The following is a 19967-nucleotide window of genomic DNA, read 5'->3' as shown; positions in this document are numbered from 1 at the left end:
TCCAAAAGACTGGAAAAGGGCAAATATAGTGCCCATCTATAAAAAGGGAAATAAGGATGACATGGGGAATTACAGACCAGTTACCTTCATTTCTGTACGCAGAAAGATAATGGAGCAAATAATTAAGAAATCAATTTGCAAACACCTAGAAGATAATGAGATTATAAGTAACAGTCAGCATGGATTTGTCAAGAACAGATCATATCAAACCAACCTGATAGCTTTCTTTGACAGGGTAACAAGCTTTGTGGATGGGGGAAGCAGTAGATGTGGTATATCTTGACTTTAGTAATACTGTCTCCCATGACCTTCTCATAAACAAACTAGGGAAATACAACCTAGATGGAGCAATTATAAGGTGGATGCATAACTAGTTGGAAAATTGTTCCCAGAGAATAGTTATTAGTGGGTCACAGTCATCCTGGAAGGGCATAACGAGTGGGGTCCTGCAGCGATTGGTTCTGGGTCTGGTTCTGTTCAATATCTTAATCAATGATTTAGATAATGGCATAGAGAGTACACTTATAAAGTGTGTGGATGATACCAAGCTGGGAGGAGTTGCAAGTGGTTGGGAGGATAGGATTAAAATTCAAAATGATCTGGACAAACTGGAGAAATGGTCTGAAGTAAATAGGATGAAATTTAATAAGGAAAAATGCAAAGTACTCCATTTAGGAAGGAACAATCAGTTGCACACATACCAAATGGGAAATGACTGCCTATGAAGGAGTACTGCAGAAAGGGATCTGGGGGTCATTGTGGATTACAAGCTAAATGAGAGTCAAAAGTGTAACACTGTTGCAAAAAAAGCAGACATCATCCTGGGATGTATTAGCAGGAGTGTTGTAAGGAAGACACGAGAAGTAATTCTTCTGCTCTACTTCGCTCTGATTAGGCCTCAACTGGAGTATTGTGTCCAGTTCTGGGTGCCACATTTCAGGAAGGACGTGGACAAACTGGAGAGAATCCAGAGAAGTGCAACAAAAATGATTAAAGGTCTAGAAAACATACTTATGAGAGAAGATTGAAAAAAATGGGTTTGTTTAGTCTGGAGAAGAGAAGACTGAGAGGGGACATGATAACAGTTTTCAAGTACATAAACGGTTGTTACAAGGAGGAGGGAGAAAAATTGTTCTTCTTAACCTCTGAGGATAGGCTGAGAAGCAATGGGTTTAAATTGCAACAAGGGCAGTTTAGGTTGGATATTAGGAAAAACTTCCTAACTCTCAGAGTGGTTAAGCACTGGAATAAATTGCCTAGGGAGGTTGTGGAATCTCCATCATTGAGGATTTTTAAGAGCAGGTTAGACAAACACCTGTCAGGGATGGTCTATATAATACTTAGTCCTGCCATGAGGGCAGGGGACTGGACTAGATAACCTCTCAAGGTCCCTTCCAGTCCTATGAGTCTCTGATTCTATTTGGCCATATTCAATTCCCTTTCCACACATGGAGCACCCACAAGAGTCAATGGAAGTTTTGACCTGAAGCGGAGGTTATAATACTGCTCACTGTGAATGAAGAGGTTGGGGTTGAGGGGGTAACACAGTATATGAAGTGTTTACATCCTTGATTGCGTGAGGCATTCACAGAGAAAGGATTACTTATTACTACTTGTTGAATGTACTGTTTGTAAAGAAAAATAGAAACAGTTGGGAGGAAGGGCCTGATTCAAAGTCCATCAAAGTCATTGGGAGTCTTTCCATTGATATCAGTGAGTTTTGGATTATTTTATTTTTTTGTATGCTAGCATATATGCATGTGGTTGTAGATTTCAGTGTTATATCTGTAGTATAATGTCTGTAGTATGTACTTTACATATATGCTGGTCTCATCTCTCTCTTTACATACTGGCCAACTGTCCCATTGCACAGACTATAGACTCAGAGCCTAAATATTATACTGTGAATTATATTGAGTCATATTTAATGTCTTTTTCATTTAATTCCTTGGGTCTGATCTCACTGCCATTGATATCAATGGGACTAAGATCAAATCTTCAAAGTGTGGTAGAAAGGACATGTGGGGATTTCAGGGTGTAAATAATTTTAGAATAAATCTAAATTGGTATCATTTTGCTAAGCAGTCTATACGTATAGTAATGTTTAGACTAGTACATACTTTACATTTTGTGATGACTTCAAGGACAGAGCCCTCAGAGGTAATTACTTTATTAATATAATTGTTGACATATATAAAGTAATGTAAACATTACGCACACAATATTACTGAAACAGAAAATGTTAGCAAAATATGTAGGCTGTTGAAAATATATTAAAATCTATTGAAAATTATATAGTTAATTAAAAGAACTTACATTCATGAGTGGTTTTGTGTAGAACATTAATGAAAAGATGTGTGGCTATTTGTAAGGAATTGTGATGATCTTAGGATAGTACTTTCTAATAAAATTATATATTGCCTTGAACTTCATTTCAGCAAATGATCTAAACTTTTTTTGACTTGAACAAATTATGGTAATAAATAATTCATTCTAAATAATGTAGAATCTAACTGATGACATGGGACAAATATTTTACCCTTCGTTATCATTAAATCTGTAATAAAATGCATATAGATATAGATATCTCTCTTTGGGGATTTTCACCAGTTTTCTCTTGAACAATATAACTTCTTATTCATTGTTGGGTAAAAGTGGATAAGAATAGGAAGACGTTATAATCATATACTTATAGGCAGTTTACTAGTTATTACAACGGTAATCAGGTTGAATGGAAGAATCTAATGAAAAAGAATGAGATGCAGTATTAAATATGTAAAATATAGAATATGTGCACAAATATTTAAGTATAAAGTTGCCTAAAATAAAAAAGTAAACTTGATAACACACACACTTTTATTTGTTTTTTATTTATGGTTAATATAGAACAAAGAGTTTCCCTTGTAAAAATACTTATTTACCCACATATAACTGCTCTGAAGTCTGTACCTTAAGGACAGAGAAAGGTCGCCAATCTCTCCAACTCCTAGTTCTTTGTCAAAAATGGACACAGTTAATGAGGTTTGTTTGATACAGCACAAATTCTCAGACACAGATAGAGATCCTTTCAATGGAAACAAATTTGTTTGGCTTTACCAGGTTACTTAGCGATTAATAATAGCCTTGAGATGCAGGTCAGAAAGGTCATTGTACCCGCTTGCCAATACAATCTAAAATGTGCAGCTAGTCCAGGTCTGCACGCTGCGAGGCCCCAAAATGCTATGCATAAAGTAAAAGAGGCTATTTTCCAACTTCTTTTTTCATATTAATAAGCAATTTTCAAGAGAAGGGTGGCAAAATGGGGGCCATGCTACTCTAAGTAATTCATTTATTTTGCAATTTAATCTTATGTTGGAAAAAAATTACACTGCTGCAAAAGCATAGCGTGGTGATTTTTAAACGTCAGTATGCTTCATAAGTAACCTTGTATGAAATATTGTATTAGCAGCCTTTAACTGTAAACTGCAACAAAAAATATTTGCAGAGATTGAAACAGACCTATACATCTTTTCCTACCTTTAATGTATTTCCTTTTCATTCTATTTTTGTCTTGCACATTTGAAGAAAAAACATGCATGATTTACTTAGCATTTTACTCATTTTACCAGGTGCTGTGGATTAATATTTTGGTAAAGAAAAGTTGAAAGACTGTAGCATGAATCAAATATAAAATGATACAATTTTAATATGTATTTTCTTTAAGAATTTATTTTAACAGAGTTCATATATTTATAAGGCATTTATTACCATTTCACATGTTTTTTGTGGATTAAATTAACATTATGATAATTATAACAGCTAGCATTACAAAGCTGGAGCCCAATCCTGCAAACACTGACTGAGGTAACTTGACTTGCCTGTAGGATTACTCACATCAGTAAAGTTAAGTTACATACACATGCTTAAATATTTGCCTGATTTGATCCTTGTTCTCCAGGGGCCAAATCCTGCTCTCCTTGAAGTCAATGGGAGAAGTATCAGATCCCAGATACCTTTTTGCTGTGTTATTTACTATCCAGACATATGAACTGAGCATTTGTCTTCACTTTTTATTTTATGTAACATATTCTGAAAAAAGGCCAGAATTTACTCACCTAATCACTGAACAAAGCTGGTGTCTTTCACACACAGGTTAATTTGAACTAGCTGTTTCTTAAGAACGATAACAACATATGTTAATCAAGCTAACCTCTTTTAACTGGATCAAAATAATTCAATACACATGCACTGTGAACTATAACACTGAATTATGCTTAGTATAGGACATTAATTTACTCTACAATTTTGCATAATTTGGGGCCAGACTGGTCCTCTTGGAGAAAATCAATGTGAAGAAGCCATTGATGAGAAAATCTCTGCAAATTTTACCTCAGGTTGTTCTACTGGAAATATGGGCTTGCCGTTCCCCTGCAAAGCAGACAGTGGGATCAGCCTCTTGCTATCTGTGGCTCTTCCAAGAACTACTGGAGGCACAGGAACATTTGCTCAGCAGACCTTGTGTCCCTCCACACTGGCTCCAGGAACCCCTGCCCCACAACCTGTTTTCTTGACAGTGGCTTTGCTGTGGACTCCTCATGGTTGGGGCTGCTCTGTACTACCCTGGTCAGAAAGGCTCCACGCTGAGGAGGGAGATCACCAAGAAAGTTAATATTGCATGTGTCTTTCCCAAGGACTTCACGTGTATTTAATGAAGAAAGGTGTATGCCTCTGGACCCCGCTCACCTGCCTGCATGCCATGCCCCAACCCTTCTCCATGCACAGATCCTCAACCCTGCAGAGGGCTCAGTGATCCAGCAATGAGAGGGATATCAAATAGTCAAGCTTACCCTTCCTCCTTCTAATCCTTCTGCTCACACAAGGGCAGAAGGGGTAGAGGGTCTGTCAGAGGGTCATGATCTGTCACTCTGTCACAAGGTACTAGCTGAAATATAAACTATCAATTTACAATGCTGATGTCCATTTGAAAGAAGTTATTGCATTAAAATAAACTCAAGGTAAAATGATTTTTGATAAAACAGTGCACAGAATATCGATTACTTCTGTTTTATCAAAATATTTAAATAATACCATCAAAATCATCCTCAAAATAAAAGCTAAAGAATATACATGAATGAATTATGAATAGATACAGTATACAGTACAATACACATAGAATGTAGATTTAACCACTTTAATGGTACCAAATGTTAGTTACATACATATAGAATCCATCTGCTATACTGCAAAATGTACCAAGTAGATTTTAACATTCCACTGATTTCCATTGATTGTTAATGGATGAGGGCAGCACATTGAATGCCATGGAAAACCAGCTGTGAAAGAATTAAAAAACAAAAAGTGTTAGCATCTTTTTTCACCTCTGGACTGTAAATAATGAAGAGTTGTTTTGATGCAGGAAAGAACTAGAGGAGTTTGCAGAGATGAAGGAGAAAGAAAAGGAGAAAAAAGACCTAGAAAGGGAAGAAAAGAAAAAGGATCACCAAGCCCGAAAGATGCATTACCTCCTCAGCACAGAGCAGGTTGGTATACCTGTCCCTGACAGCTCATGCAAACCACTTGGGCCCCCAGCCTGACAGAGATAAACTAGCAGGCTGAATGGGACATGACTTGTTGAAAAGATATCACAAAGACACTACTTTGAGTTCAATTTAGTGCTTTTCTATAGGTGGGAGCAGGTACCATGACTATTCTGTGACAGCAGCTTCACAGAGGCAGTAACAGCGCTGCTGGCAGAAAGAGTCCAAGTCAGCAGTTTGATCTGCCACTGTGATAACACAACACGAAGGGCATAACCTCGTTTTAAAAACTCATTTTGACTGGCTTATTGTTGTGTGGTTGCACTTGTCAAGAACTAACAAGTTATTAAGCTGAGGAGAGGTTTCATTTTTTCTTTTTTAATTGAGCTAATGATTGGATTGATATTGTGCTCTTCTGCTGTGTTTTAAAATACATTGTAAATATAGGGTTTCAGCTAAAGCTTTTCACAGAACTGCCTGGATCAGCACATTTACCTTGATTATTTTCACATAGGTATGCATCTGGAATTTTGAATATTTACTGATTAATTTGCTTGCACTGCTAAAACTTCTAGACTTTTCAAGTCTTCCTATACAATGTGGTTGACAGGAAGTGAAATTTGTTAGTAATTAATAGAGCTGAATTTATATGGTAAAACAGGATTTAAGAACATTTGTTCAAATTTTGAAGGGCTGTTCTATTTTGACTATATTTGTGTTCCTTGCTAGTCCCTATTTGTGAACATTTGTGCAAATGTATTTTTCTTTCCATGATTGTTTGGTGAATATTTGTTCTTCACGTGAATACCTGTCTTTCCATGTGAAATTTCAGGCATGAACAAAACATTTGTTATTCATTATTTCCTATTTGTTGTTTGCTACTCATTGTTAGTTATTTGTTACAATAAAAATTATCAGTCATCCGATCAGGGAGCAGGAACAATACCATGTGACTCAGTGGCAGCAAATTTAGCCTTTTTCAGTGTTTTTGAATCATTTATGATCGACCCATGGTTTGAAACTTGTTTGTATTAATTGTATGTCAGTTTTGAAAAGTGAATGCATTAGTAAAATGAGTATCTTTAATTGCAAAATTACTAAAATTCAAGGTCTGTTCAGAAGCAATTTGCAAACAGAGAAAAGGCCTAAGTTAGTAATTGAATATTATTCACCACAAATAATTTGGCCAGCTGTAGAAATAGTACATTTTCCACATAGAATGTTCTTAAAGTCTTTACATTTTCTTGGACCATTATTTGGAAAAAATAACTTTTTTTTTATAATAATTCCAATATTAAGCAGATACATCAAGCAAAAATATTAGAAATAAGGCAGCCTAACAAACCAAGTGTTAATGTGAATAAAATGTTCTAGACCTTTAGTATCTGAAAAATTAAACTATGGAATGTTCACCATTCTTTTAGATGGCTAGTGAGATGAACTGAATGACTTATGGTCTAAAATATAATGAACTCATTTTGTTCCTGATAGTGCCAGGTTAGAAAACTCCAGTTTCCTTTACCAGTGGGGACTTTTACACCCCAAGATTCATCTATAAGGGATGGCAAGCAGCATTTGTACCTCAGTCCTCAAGTTAAGGTTTTCCTGGTGGAGGGCAGCAGTAAGCATAGTGGTCTGATGGAGTTGGTTTCTGATTTAGCAAAAGCAAAGCTTGACAAACAAGGCTTTGCAGAACTAAAAACACTCCGGTTTTGCTCACTGCCAGGGTGACTCTGAGGCCACAAAATTTGCCACGGAAGTCACAGTTAGGTAGTGAATTCTGATCCAGGAACTGAGCTATCATTTTTTTATTTTTAAAAAAATATCCCCTCTATTATACCTAATAAGAAAAAAATAAGTTAAATTCCTGTACATTACTGGCACTCATTTAAATTGCTGTATCTGCACTTTGCCTCTTCATGCAGCAAGATGGTTTGATATAAATGAACGAGTTTAGCAAAAGTATTGAAATATGATTTTGGAGTTTTTTTCTTAGCTCCTTTCCTTATTGATTTGCTTCTTTGTGACAGATAGTTAAATAATATAATCTTAATGGTTATTGATATTAAATATCAGTATTTTCTGCTGTTGCTATTTCCATCATCTATTCCATAAACATTTTACCATAGCTGAATGAGAAATAAAATTTCAAGCAAAATACTGACAACATTATTTTAGGATCTTCTATAATTCAGGAAGTCCCAAATGTTGCTAAAAATTAACATCTGTAGACTAAAAATAGGCTATCATAGATCTGAAGAAGTCAGTCTTCCACAGACTATTCAGAATTGTAGCTTTAGATGCTTGTGGGGCTAATGCTTGAGATATCATGTTGATGTCTTTTCCTTATGTTCTGCAGCACAAACATTAAAATTGACTGCCATTGTGACTGCAACAATTTGAATACTAGAGCGCCTCAGTGCTTACAAGTTCAACAGTTACATTTTTACAAAGGCTACAAATTAATGTAGTATTTAATATAGTGTAACACTTTGTCTAACCTATGTCATGCTTACAATAAATAAAACATGGATCAATAAACTCAGTGATAGCTTTTAACAGAGTATATATATATATAAAAAACCCATATTATAGTACATTTTTAAATGACCATTTTACTATATTTGTTGGTAAATAATGAACTCAATTTATTTATAAGAATTTGCAATAATATAGCAATTTAGTGTTGATGTTTGTACATATGCACTGTATTTATACAAACATTTTAACACAGATACATGATTACTTCAGCTATACATTAGTGCTTGAATTAACAGACCTTTATGAATTTATTAATTTAAAAATAAGGGTATCTTCTGAACAATTACATTTCAGAAGAAATCTAAACATTTGAGCATATTTGCATAATCAATATTTACTAGCAGTAATAGGGTTAATTTGTTGTCACACACTTAATCAACATTGTTCCCTGAAAACTGTTTGTTATGCATCCCACTAACTTCAAAACATAAATAAATTTTACAGCTTTAGAAAAATAAACATATCTATTTTTTGTCTCTATGTAGCTGGTGTTGTTCATGCACCACAAATACAGACCAAACTTTGTAGCTATAAGAGGAGGTTTGAAAATAGAGAGTGATTTTTCATTTGAATAAAACTAAGTTAGTTGGAAAATAATACCTGGAGAAATAAATTATGAACTCTAAAATTCTATGCTTATGAAATACTGAGCTTTTAATCAACTTGCTCTATGTATCAATAGCTTCAATAACTAGACAAGTAACAACTAACATATATGAGCTTCCTTTGTTTGAAGAAAATTTCTCCTACATGATTCCCATAATTATGAAGAAACCTGCTACAGACTTCATGCCCTTGTTATCAAGTAATAAATTATGTTGTCTGCTCCACCTACTGGTTGCTTTTTGCAAGAGATTCCATTGTGGAATATAGAAAGAAATATCTTGAAAAGGTGTCAAAACTGTTATCAGTCTAAATTCTATTAGAAAAACAGAACTCCTCTCTTTTGGATTTTAATAAGCTTATATGTAGTTATGCTCAACAATATTTTCCTTATCTGCTTTTAAATGAACAATATAAGCGCTGTGTTTTATGATGAACAAGATACCTTAAAAATGCAAGGAGCTAAAAATTGCATGACAAGGTTAGCAAAAACTCTGCCTTTGTTCAGATTATTTCTTTCAATACAAATTTTGGCAGCACATTATAGAGTAAAAAAAAGTCCCACAGGTCTATTTTATATTTTTATTTTATTATTTCTTTTTTTACATTTATAAATCAAATCATGAACAGTTTCTTAAGCTAAGTTTGTTATCAGTGCATAATTGCAGTGTTCAAATTGGTACTATTGTGTTAATGGATCCCTTTTAAATATAATTAATATTTTAAAAAGATTTTTTAATTTAATGTTTCAATTATGAATATGTACAATATATCTGCTTTTCTCTCTTTGTATCAGTGAACTCAGATATAAGTGTGCAGGTTTTACCTGGTCTCCTCTAAGTACATATTAGCAAGTAAATGTGGCAAATGGATTAAGAGGCCAATTTTCCAAAGTGCTGAGAAACTGTAGCTGCCTTTGAAATCAATGGAAGGTGAAGGAGCTCAGCACCTTAAAGGAATTGTCCAGCACTTCACAGGATTGGGTTTGAAAAGGCCATGCTTGATGGGACAAGAGACTGCATGTCTCAGTCACTGCATGATTCTAACAGCTCATATTCCCAGATGTACTTGGGCACACAACACAATAGCAGTGAAAGTCAGACCAAATCCAGGGCTCTAGCAGCTATGGAGACACTCTGTATGTCAAAGGCTTAAGTAACCTCTACTATTATAATTGTCTGTGTCATTGGAAGGAATGGTGAATCAGTGGAATAGTATTGCCTCACCCCTGTCCTGCTTTTCCTCCACACTACCATGTAAGGTGATGGGGAAAAAATACACATTTCCCATTCTCCTTCTGCTCCTAAACAGTGGAACTGATTTTGCTCAACTTTTCACTACCAAATTCATCTTTGTATAGAGACCAAGTATGGAAAATTGCAGCCCAAACGATGAAAGTTTTCCTTCATGACATTACTTCCACAGAGGCATAATGTGGGAGTTGTAAGCCTGGCCACACAGCCACAGAACCTCTTTGAGCATTATTGGCCATCTGGGTTGCCCCAAGCTCATAATCTCACACTGAAGGACTCATCCATCTTTGGTTCCAAGCCCAGTCCTTTCTCCTCTGGGATCCACCAAGCTGGGATCAGCTAGACTGATATTGTCAACAATTCCATGGGATCCTCTATTTATCCAAGAGCAGAAACACATTCAAACATGTGAGACCCTCTGTTCTTAGAAACGTTGGTTCATTCAGTTCTGCTGGTGTTCTTCCTAGTGCTCCTGATTGAGGTACAGGATCTTCTGTTCAGCCATTTCTCTGCCTGCCTGGAAAACTTACCAGGGCAGTTTCATTCTCTGGGTATTGTGCCCTTTTGATTTTTTGTCCCTGTAGTCCTCAACCTCCTTCTTCTGTAACACCAAGAGAAGAGGGGTCCTCAGTAAGAGGGGGCTGGTAAGAGACCTGTGTCTTCATTGCTGACAAGCCCTAGGTTTGCACCTCCTATAAACATCAAGAAGACTGCTTCTCCTAGTTCTGCGGTTTTACAGGATGTGACATCCATCACTTTGTCAGAGGAGGATACTGTTGAGAAGTCCTCTGAAATGCCCTATTGTTCCCCATCTCCTGAGGAGGCTGTGCTGACTGCCTCTTCCTCTCCTCTCAGTGACACTTAGGGTTCCAAGGCTCATTTTGTAGGGTATCAGTTTCTCTTGACATTCTTTTGGAAGCTCCTAAACAGAGAATCCTCATAAACTCCTTGATAACAGAGCTTCAAGAGAAGAACAAGGTAGGTTTCCCTATTAAAGACTGCTTGTTAGAGTCTGCAAAGGAAGTGTAGAATCATTCTGCTTCAACTGTCTCTGCCTCAGGGAAGCTCAACTCCTTCTATTGAATACTGAGAGAATAATTAGAATTATTTTTTTCTACCTTTTACCTTGGCATTTTAATGATCTCAGCAATGGTTGGAAAGTCTAATTTGGGAAAGGTGTCTTCCTTTCCTGAGAAAAAGGAATGTAAACACTTTGAGCTTTTTGGAAGGAAGGCCCACTTCTTGGCAGCCTTGACTTTATGTGCTTCTAATTACTAAATGGTGAGACAAAGTATACTTTTTTTTTATGGTCCAAGATGTCTTCAGCACTTTCCTGAGGACAGAAACAGAAATTTTTGGAGCGCTTTTAAGAAGGTCAAGAAGTGTCAAAGCATACCGTTAGGGCTTTTTTTGAAATCTCTGATATAGCTTCTAAATCTCTAGCTACAGCGTCTCACTTATAGGAACACTCCTACTGTCAGAATTCAGATTGTTCTGCTGAAGTGCAATGCCAAGGGCACTGTCATGCAGTTTGAAGGTTCTGACCTGATCAGCTTAAAAACTGATGAGCCTCTTATATCAGAGGGGTAGCCGTGTTAGTCTGGTTCTGTAGAAGCAAAGAATCCTGTGGCACCTTATAGACTAACAGACGTTTTGCAGCATGAGCTTTCGTGGGTGAATACCCACTTCTTCGGATGCAAGTCATCCACATCCGAAGAAGTGGGTATTCACCCACGAAAGCTCATGCTGCAAAACGTCTGTTAGTCTATAAGGTGCCACAGGATTCTTTGCTGCTTCTGATGAGCCTCTGTTATTCAGGAGATCAGTTTAGGTGATTACATGGTCCCTTCTTATCTTAAAATCTAAGAAAAATCTGTGAAGTTTTGTTGGGAAACCACGAATAACAAAACAAAGTTGCTACTTTTTGGACTGGCAGTAGTCCCTATGATTTTCAACCAGTGTTTAGCTGTGATTCAGTCCAGCTATAGTGTCAGGGACTTAGTATGCTTAAGCACCTGGCTCTCAAGAGGCCAGTCTTATATCAGAGTCATTCATGCCCTGCAGGAGATTTTCATAGCTTGAGAGTAAACACTGATAAATTTATACTGACCAAGGTCCTTATGTTCATAGTAACTACCCTGGGCTTGAAAAGGTTTTGTGTCTGCCTTCCTTAAGACAGATTCTTTAGTCCATGAACTTAGCCAGGCCCACACTGGAAGGCCTGGTAAGATTCTATGTTTGGATATAAGGCCTAATTTCCAGCTATACCTTTGTCAATTCACTTTCAAGGCTATGGATGCATTGCTTGCAAGGTTGATTGAGTTTGCTATACAGACCTATAGCTCACTTTCTGAATAAGGTAAAGGTGTAGCTATTCTGCTGCAGGTTGAGGGTTCCATAGGCTTTTATATCAGTTTTGTCTTTTTTTCTTTATTATTGTTATTGTAGAAATCATAAATGAGTCACTGATTTGCAGCATTCAGTGACTCACTCACATATAACATTATCTACTGATTTATCATGTTTGTCAATTCATGCAGAAAAAAAAAAGAATACCTTCAGGTCTCTTTTCAGTTCTGCTTTGTCTGAAAGAGTGTTGAAGATTAATTTAGCACAAGTCAAATAACTACTGAGTACATTGTTTTTATTTTTTCAATTGCATTTGTTCCTAGAAGCAGAGACCATAACAAATAGGAATGGTACTGAGGGACTGATTATCCTCTCATTTAGACTAGTGTAAATCAGAAGCTAAGTCAGTGAAGTTCTTCTTCGAGTGCTTGCTCATATCCATTCCAGTTAGGTGTGCGTGCCGCATGCACGTTCATCGGAAGATTTTTACCCTAGCAACACTCAGTGGGTCGGCTGGGCGCCCCCTGGAGTGGCGCCACTATGGCACCGGATATATACCCCAGTCGACCCACCCGACCCTCAGTTCCTTCTTACCGCCCGTGTCGGTCGTTGGAACAGTGGAGTGCGGCATAGCTGACCTCCACTTCCCTAGCTTCCTCATAGTTATCCTCTTAGTGATTTTATACATAGTTCGTTATATTTCTTTATCAGTTTTTCTTTATTTACTAGTTGTTAGTTATTTAGTGTTATATTAGTTAGCGGGTTCGGGGATTAGCCCCTTTCCCGCGCCTGGGACCGGAGCACATGCCCGGCTCCCCGGGTTTCAAGCCGTGCTCGGCCTGCCACAGGCCTATGCCAACAGGAGATCCACACGACTCCTGTTTGAAGTGCCTTGGAGAGTCGCACTTATCTGCTAAGTGCCCCATTTGCAAGGCTTTCAAGCCATGCACCAAGAAGGAGCGAGACATCAGACTTAAACAGCTCCTCATGGAGGCGGCCTTAACCCCTCTGTCTTCGGCACCGTCCACCACTCCATCGGACTCTAGGAGCACCTCCTCGGCACCGGGCCACTCTTCCCTGCACAAGCCATGAGCGCCGTCAGCACCAAAATCAGCCCCGAGGCGCTCCCTCTCGCCTAAGGCGAAGAAAGCGAAGGCCGCTGCCACCTTGGCACTGCCCGCTCCGAGACAGCAGAGTGCGACCTGATCGGACTGCCCGGCACCGAAACCTGCCGCGGCACCGACTACTCCGGCACCGACCATTCTGCCGGTACCGTCGACTCCGGTCCCGCAGAGACCATTGAATCCGGAACCTGTGTCCTCCCCGGCACCCGCCGTGGTAGAGCTCACAATGCCGTCGACTCCAGAGGCCTTCGCAGCGGCAAAGGACCTTATTGCCATGATGGACCCAGCATTGCCTCCGCCCCCGGCACCGCCGGTGCGGGCGCTCCATTCCATTGGCAAGCCGTCCTTGCTCAGACCACCTCCTGGCACCGAGTCGGACCGGCACCGCTCCCGCTCGCGCTCCCGCGGACGCTCCCGGTCCCATCGACGATCTCATTCTCTCCGTCGATCTCAGCACTGCTCGCAGTCCCAGCACCGCTCTGGTACGCGGCACCGCTCAGACTCGCGGCACCGATTGTTTTCCCGCTCCCCAACTCGGTACTCATGGCACCGTTCCAGATCCCGGTACCGCTACAGACACCGTGCCTCTCGGAGCCACTCTAGACACCACGACTTGAGATCTCGGTCAACCTCCCGGCACCGGCCCGGTTGTAGGTCCTGATCTCGCTCTCGCTACCGCGCTGACTCCCGGCACCGGTCACCAGAACGCAGGGGAACAAGGTCAGTAGGCACGTCGGCGCAAGGCTTCTCCGCTCCTCCGTGGCCCTCCAGGCATGCGTCGGTCTCATCACATGCTGACAGTTATTATGCTGATGAGCATGATTCTCAGGTGCCCACGGGAGTCTTCCAGGAGACCCGGTACCCAGACCAAGACCCTCAACAATGGGGTTTTTGGACTCCTTGGGCTTACCATGAGGCCCAAGGTGCTCCGCTGCCTCCCACTCACACAGGGCCATCAGAGCCACGTATCCCGGAGGCCGCAGTGAGCCGCCCCCTGGCTGAGACAGAGGTACCACCGTCACTCCTCCCAACTTCTCCTGCGCCACTTGAGCAAGAGCCATCCCAGGAACCAGAGGAGGGACAGGACACGCTCATCCCAGGGTTCTCTTTATCCTCCTCGCCGGATGAAGCAGTAGCGGGGACCTCCTCCTCAGGGCCTCCTCCAATAGATTTAAGGGCCCACCAGGACCTCCTTCGCAGGGTGGCACTGAGTATGGACATTCAAGCAGAGGAAGTGCCAGAGGCGGAGGACCCTGTCGTCAGCATTTTATCGGCAGACGCTCCAACTAGGGTAGCTCTACCGTTCATCAAGACCATTCAAGCTAATGCTGACACCCTTTGGCAATCACCTGCCTCCAACCCTCTGATGGCAAAAGGGGTGGAACGAAAATATATGGTACCCTCTAGGGGGTCTGAGTACTTATACGTCCCCCCTCCCCCCTCGTCGCTCGTTGTCCAATCGGTCAACGAAAGGGAGCATCACGGACAGCAAGCCCCAGCCCCTAAGTCTAGGGAGGCTAGACGGATGGACCTTCTCGGCCGCAAAGTTTACTCTGCGGGCACCCTACAACTTCGAGTGGCTAACCAGCAGGCCTTATTGAGCCGTTACAGCCATAACACCTGGACGGAGGTGGCTAAGTTCCAGGAACTACTCCCCCAGGACTCATGCCAGGAATTTGCCGCTTTCCTGGAAGAGGGTAAAAAGGTGGCTCGTACATCCTTGCAAGCCTCCTTGGATGCGGCTGACTCAGTGGCCCAGACTCTGGCCTCTGGAATTACCATGCGGCGCATCTCCTGGCTGCAAGTTTCCAATCTTCCCCCAGAATTGCAGTATACACTCCAGGACTTGCCCTTCGACTGCAAGGGTTTGTTCTCCAAGAAAACCAATCCCAGGCTCCAAAGCCTGAAGGATAACAGGGTCATTATGCGCACCCTAGGGATGCACACCCCGGTGACCCAGCAACGTCCCTTCCGCCCCCAACCGTACCGACCTTACTTTATGGCCAGATACAGACAAGACTCTGGGCGGCGACATGGTCAGGGGGGGCGTAGACGTCAGTCTGGACCCCAGCCATCCCAGAGCCACGGTCCCTCCAAGCCACCGGCAGGGCCAAAGTCGTCCTTTTGAAGGTGTGCCTACCAGCTTCCACACAGGAGCCTTTCCCTCCTTTTTCCAACCGCCTTTCCTACTTCCTCCCGGCGTGGACTCGGCTGACCTCAGATGCCTGGGTCCTATGCACAGTGGAACGTGGATACCACCTCCAATTCGTTTCACCCCCACCTTCCCACCCTCCTTCCCGGTCCCTCTTCAGGGACCCCTCTCACGAGCAACTCCTCTTACAAGAGGTGCAGACGCTCCTCGCTATCGGAGTGATAGAGGAGGTTCCAGAGACAGAAAGAGGCGCAGGGTTTTATTCCTGTTACTTCTTGATCCCCAAGTCCAAAGGGGGCCTCAGACCTATCCTAGACCTGCGAGGCCTCAACAAATTTCTGATAAAGTTGAAGTTCCGCATGGTCTCCCTGGGGACCATCATCCCGGCCTTGGATCCTGGAGACTGGTATGCCGCCCTCGATATGAAGGACGCTTATTTTCACATCGCCATCTTCCCCCCGCACAGGCGTTTCCTCCGGTTTAGGCTCAATCACCTTCACTTCCAATTTGCTGTCTTTCCCTTTGGCCTATCCACGGCCCCAAGGGTATTCAGGAAATGTATGGCCGTCATCGCCGCCCACCTCCATCAGCGCGGCATCTGCATATTTCCCTACCTAGACGGCTGGCTTATCAGGGGACATTCACAGATCCAAGTGCAGCGGCATGTAGCTGTGATCAAGGACCTATTCACGCGGCTGGGCCTGTTGCTCAATGTGGAAAAGTCCACCTTGATCCCCACCCAGAGGCTAGATTTTATAGGAGCCACCCTGGACTCTTCTCTAGCCAGGGCCTACCTACCTCAGCCTTGATTCCAGGCCCTCACGCAGATCATTCAGGGGCTTCGGACCTCCCCCCATGACCTCGGTCCGTACCTGCCTCAGCCTTCTGGGCCACATGGCGGCATGTACTTACGTAACCAAACACGCCAGGCTCCACCTTCGCCGCCTCCAGACGTGGCTCAACTCCGTATATCGCCCAAACAGGGATCCTCTAGACACTCTGCTCACCGTTCCACTGAGCACCCTACGCTCTCTGGACTGGTGGCTGGCCCCATCCCAAGTGTGTGCAGGGATGCCATTCCATCCACCCCAGCCCTCGCTCTCCCTGATGACAGACGCCTCGTCCCTCGGATGGGGGGCTCACCTCAGCCACCTTCGCACACAGGGCCTCTGGTCATCGCAGGAGTTGAAGCTTCACATCAACGTCCAAGAGCTACGCGCGGTACGCCTCGCGTGCCAGGTGTTTCAGAACCAACTCAGCGGCCGTTGTGTCTCAGTCTTTATGGACAACACAATGGCCATGTATTATATCAACAAGCAGGGGGGAACTCGATCTTCCCCACTTTGTCAGGAGACGATGCAACTGTGGGAATTCTTCATAGCCCACTCAATAGACCTAGTGGCGTTTTTCCTCCCCGGCGTGAGGAACACCTTAGAAGATCGCCTGAGCAGATCTTTTCTGTGTCACGAATGGTCGCTGAGACCGGATGTTGCTCGTGCAATTTTCCAACAGTGGGGGTTTCCCTGGATAGACCTGTTCGCCTCTCGAGCGAACCGGAAATGCCAGGACTTCTGCTCCTTCCAAGGCCTGTCACCCGGGTCCCTTTCGGACGCATTCCTCATGTCCTGGAGGCGCCATCTCCTCTACGCCTTTCCCCCATTCCCCCTAGTCCACAGAGTCCTGATGAAGCTCCGCCAGGACAAAGCGCATCTCATTATGATCGCGCCAGCATGGCCCAGACAGCACTGGTACACCGCACTGCTCCACTTCTCTATAGCCAGCCCAATTCCTCTGCCGCTTCACCCAGATCTCATAACCCAGGATCACGGCAATCTCCATCACCCGAACTTGCCGGCCCTCCATCTCACGGCATGGCTCCTGCATGGCTAGGAGGATCGGAGTTAAGCTGCTCTGCTCCTGTGCAACATTTCCTATTGAGCAGCAGGAAGCCTTCCACTCGCTCTACATACCTAGCCAAGTGGAAACGCTTCTCTTGCTGGGCCCAGGCATGAAACGCTCGCCCCTCGGAGCTTCCTATTCCAGCTATCTTAGACTACCTTTGGTCCCTCAAGCAGCAGGGCTTGGCATTGTCCTCCTTGCGGGTACACCTAGCGGCCATTTCAGCTTTCCACCCAGGAGAGAGTGGCCACACAGTTTTTTCTCACCCATTAGCCGCCAGATTCCATAAGGGCCTTGAGCGTCTCTATCCTCAGGTGCGCTACCCGGCTCCAACCTGGGACCTCAGCCTGGTCCTCAATAGGCTCATGTCTCCACCTTTTGAGCCCTTGGCCACCTGTTCACTGCTGTACCTGTCCTGGAAGACAGTATTCTTGGTAGCCATTACATCGGCCAGGCGGGTCTCCGAACTCCGAGTGCTCACGGTGGACCCGCCCTATACTGTGTTTCACAAGGACAAGGTACAGTTGCGTCCGCATCCAGCGTTCCTCCCGAAAGTGGTATCAGCTTTCCACACCAATCAGGACATCTTCCTCCCGGTCTTCTTTCCGAAGCCGCATGCATCCCTACGGGAGCAACAGCTACACTCCCTAGATGTCCATAGGGCGCTTGCCTTTTATATTGATCGGACGAGGTCGTTCCGAAAGTCCCCCCAACTATTCGTTGCCGTGGCCAACCGGATGAAAGGTCTTCCCATCTCATCTCAGAGGATCTCCTCGTGGTTGACGGCGTGCATACACACGTGCTATGACTTGGCTCATGTTCCCTCGGGCCATCTCACCGCCCATTCCACCAGAGCTCAGGCTTCTTCAGCCGCCTTCCTGGCCCATGTACCAATACAGGAAATATGTCGTGCAGCGACCTGGTCATCGGTTCATACCTTCGCTTCGCACTATGCTCTGGTCCAGCAGTCTAGAGACGCTGCAGCCTTTGGCTCGGTGGTTCTACACTCTGCCACATCTCACTCCGACCCCACCGCCTAGGTAAGGCTTGGGATCCACCTAACTGGAATGGATATGAGCAAGCACTCGAAGAAGAAAAGACGGTTACTTACCTTTGTAACTGTTGTTCTTCGAGATGTGTTGCTCATATCCCACCCTCCTTTCCCACTGTCGGAGTAGCCGGCAAGAAGGAACTGAGGGTCGGGTGGGTCGGCTGGGGTATATATCCGGTGCCATAGTGGCGCCACTCCAGGGGGCGCCCAGCCGACCCACTGACTGTTGCTAGGGTAAAAGTCTTCCGACGAATGTGCATGCGGCGCGCGCACACCTAACTGGAATGGATATGAGCAACACATCTCGAAGAACAACAGTTTCAAAGGTAAGTAACCGTCTTTTACATCAGGATAAAACTGTATAAATAATATCCTTACCAAAGCCTAATAACGAATATTCAAAAGGCACACCTGATTAATCTAGTGTGGTCCTGTAAGCACTTGAAAAACAATTGGTCTGAAGTGACACTGTTTGACACTCACTCTGTCTTTGGACACCTGGCGGTTTTATTCTTATAAAGGTGAGGACTCAGTAGATAAAGCACTGGCCTCTGATCTTTGGATCCTTAGTTTAAGAGGCAAGTCTACAGGTTTGGTCATTTGAGCTTAGTCCCAAATGAACAGTCCACATCACAAAATGGCCATACATAATTTGTTACTATTGGCAGTCTATGTTTAGGAAAGGCCAAGGACTGAGCTTGAAGAATGAATTAGCTCTTACCCTTTACAATTATACCTATTATTATCCTATCTCTAAAACATTCCTGGGCTGAAATTATCATTTATCCTAGGTACTCATATTTCCTGGAGATAAAAAAATGTAACCACTTTAGTTCAAAAGTAGAGGCACCCCCAATCACCTATCTGTGGGTGTTTTATACACACTCCTCACCTACTTGTCACCAAGTCAGATGTCTCACGTGACTTTCCAAAGCTTGTACCATTACAGATTCCATTTAAATTAAAAAGGGAGTGTGAGCTTTCCTTGCTCTCCAACAGACTTTCAGTTACATTTTAATAGTATTAGTAAGTAATGTACTTTTCTCTTTTCTTTATAGTTCTATAGTCTGTTTTCATAAATGATTATTTTCAAAGGATTCTCAGTCTACATTAAGTCTGTCTTACAGTACTTGCCAAATATATGTTTGATCAGCAAGTCTCATTGGTCTTGCTGTGCCACATCAAAGTCATCTTTGGCATATACATTCACCTGCATACGGAGGTCTAGACTATGCCAGCCTCTGCACAGGGCTGCAAGATAGAAGGGTCACAAGATCTTTTTCACACACCCTTTGTGCCCCAGGGGCGGGGGGGCAGGCATAATTACAGTCTTTGTGCTCTCCTAAGAAAGACTGTTCTTGTCTAGTGCTGCTGCCTGTGCCGATTAACCCAAAGGGAGTGGGATGAGGTGGGAATGGCCCAGCTGCTGGGTTCATGCTGTCCCCTCTAAAAATATAATGCAGTAACAGGGATCCTTGT

At 42.9% G+C, this 19967-nt stretch overlaps 1 protein-coding gene across 3 annotated transcripts in view; it reads left to right on the top strand.

Moving 5' to 3' along the window:
• Positions 1 to 19967, top strand: part of SPATA17 (spermatogenesis associated 17) — a 163770-nt gene that overhangs the window by 63615 nt on the left and 80188 nt on the right. For all 3 annotated transcript variants that reach the window (XM_039530867.1, XM_039530868.1, XM_039530866.1), the window contains exon 6: positions 5396 to 5519. In XM_039530867.1, the coding sequence (XP_039386801.1) occupies positions 5396 to 5519 (124 nt within the window). The remainder of the gene's footprint in view (positions 1 to 5395; positions 5520 to 19967) is intronic.

Source organism: Mauremys reevesii, linkage group 3 (genome assembly GCF_016161935.1).
Source record: "Mauremys reevesii isolate NIE-2019 linkage group 3, ASM1616193v1, whole genome shotgun sequence".
In the NCBI taxonomy this organism is placed as follows: domain Eukaryota; kingdom Metazoa; phylum Chordata; order Testudines; family Geoemydidae; genus Mauremys; species Mauremys reevesii.
The sequence above is the reverse complement of the archived record's forward strand: the minus strand, read 5'-3'. Positions and strand labels throughout refer to the sequence as shown.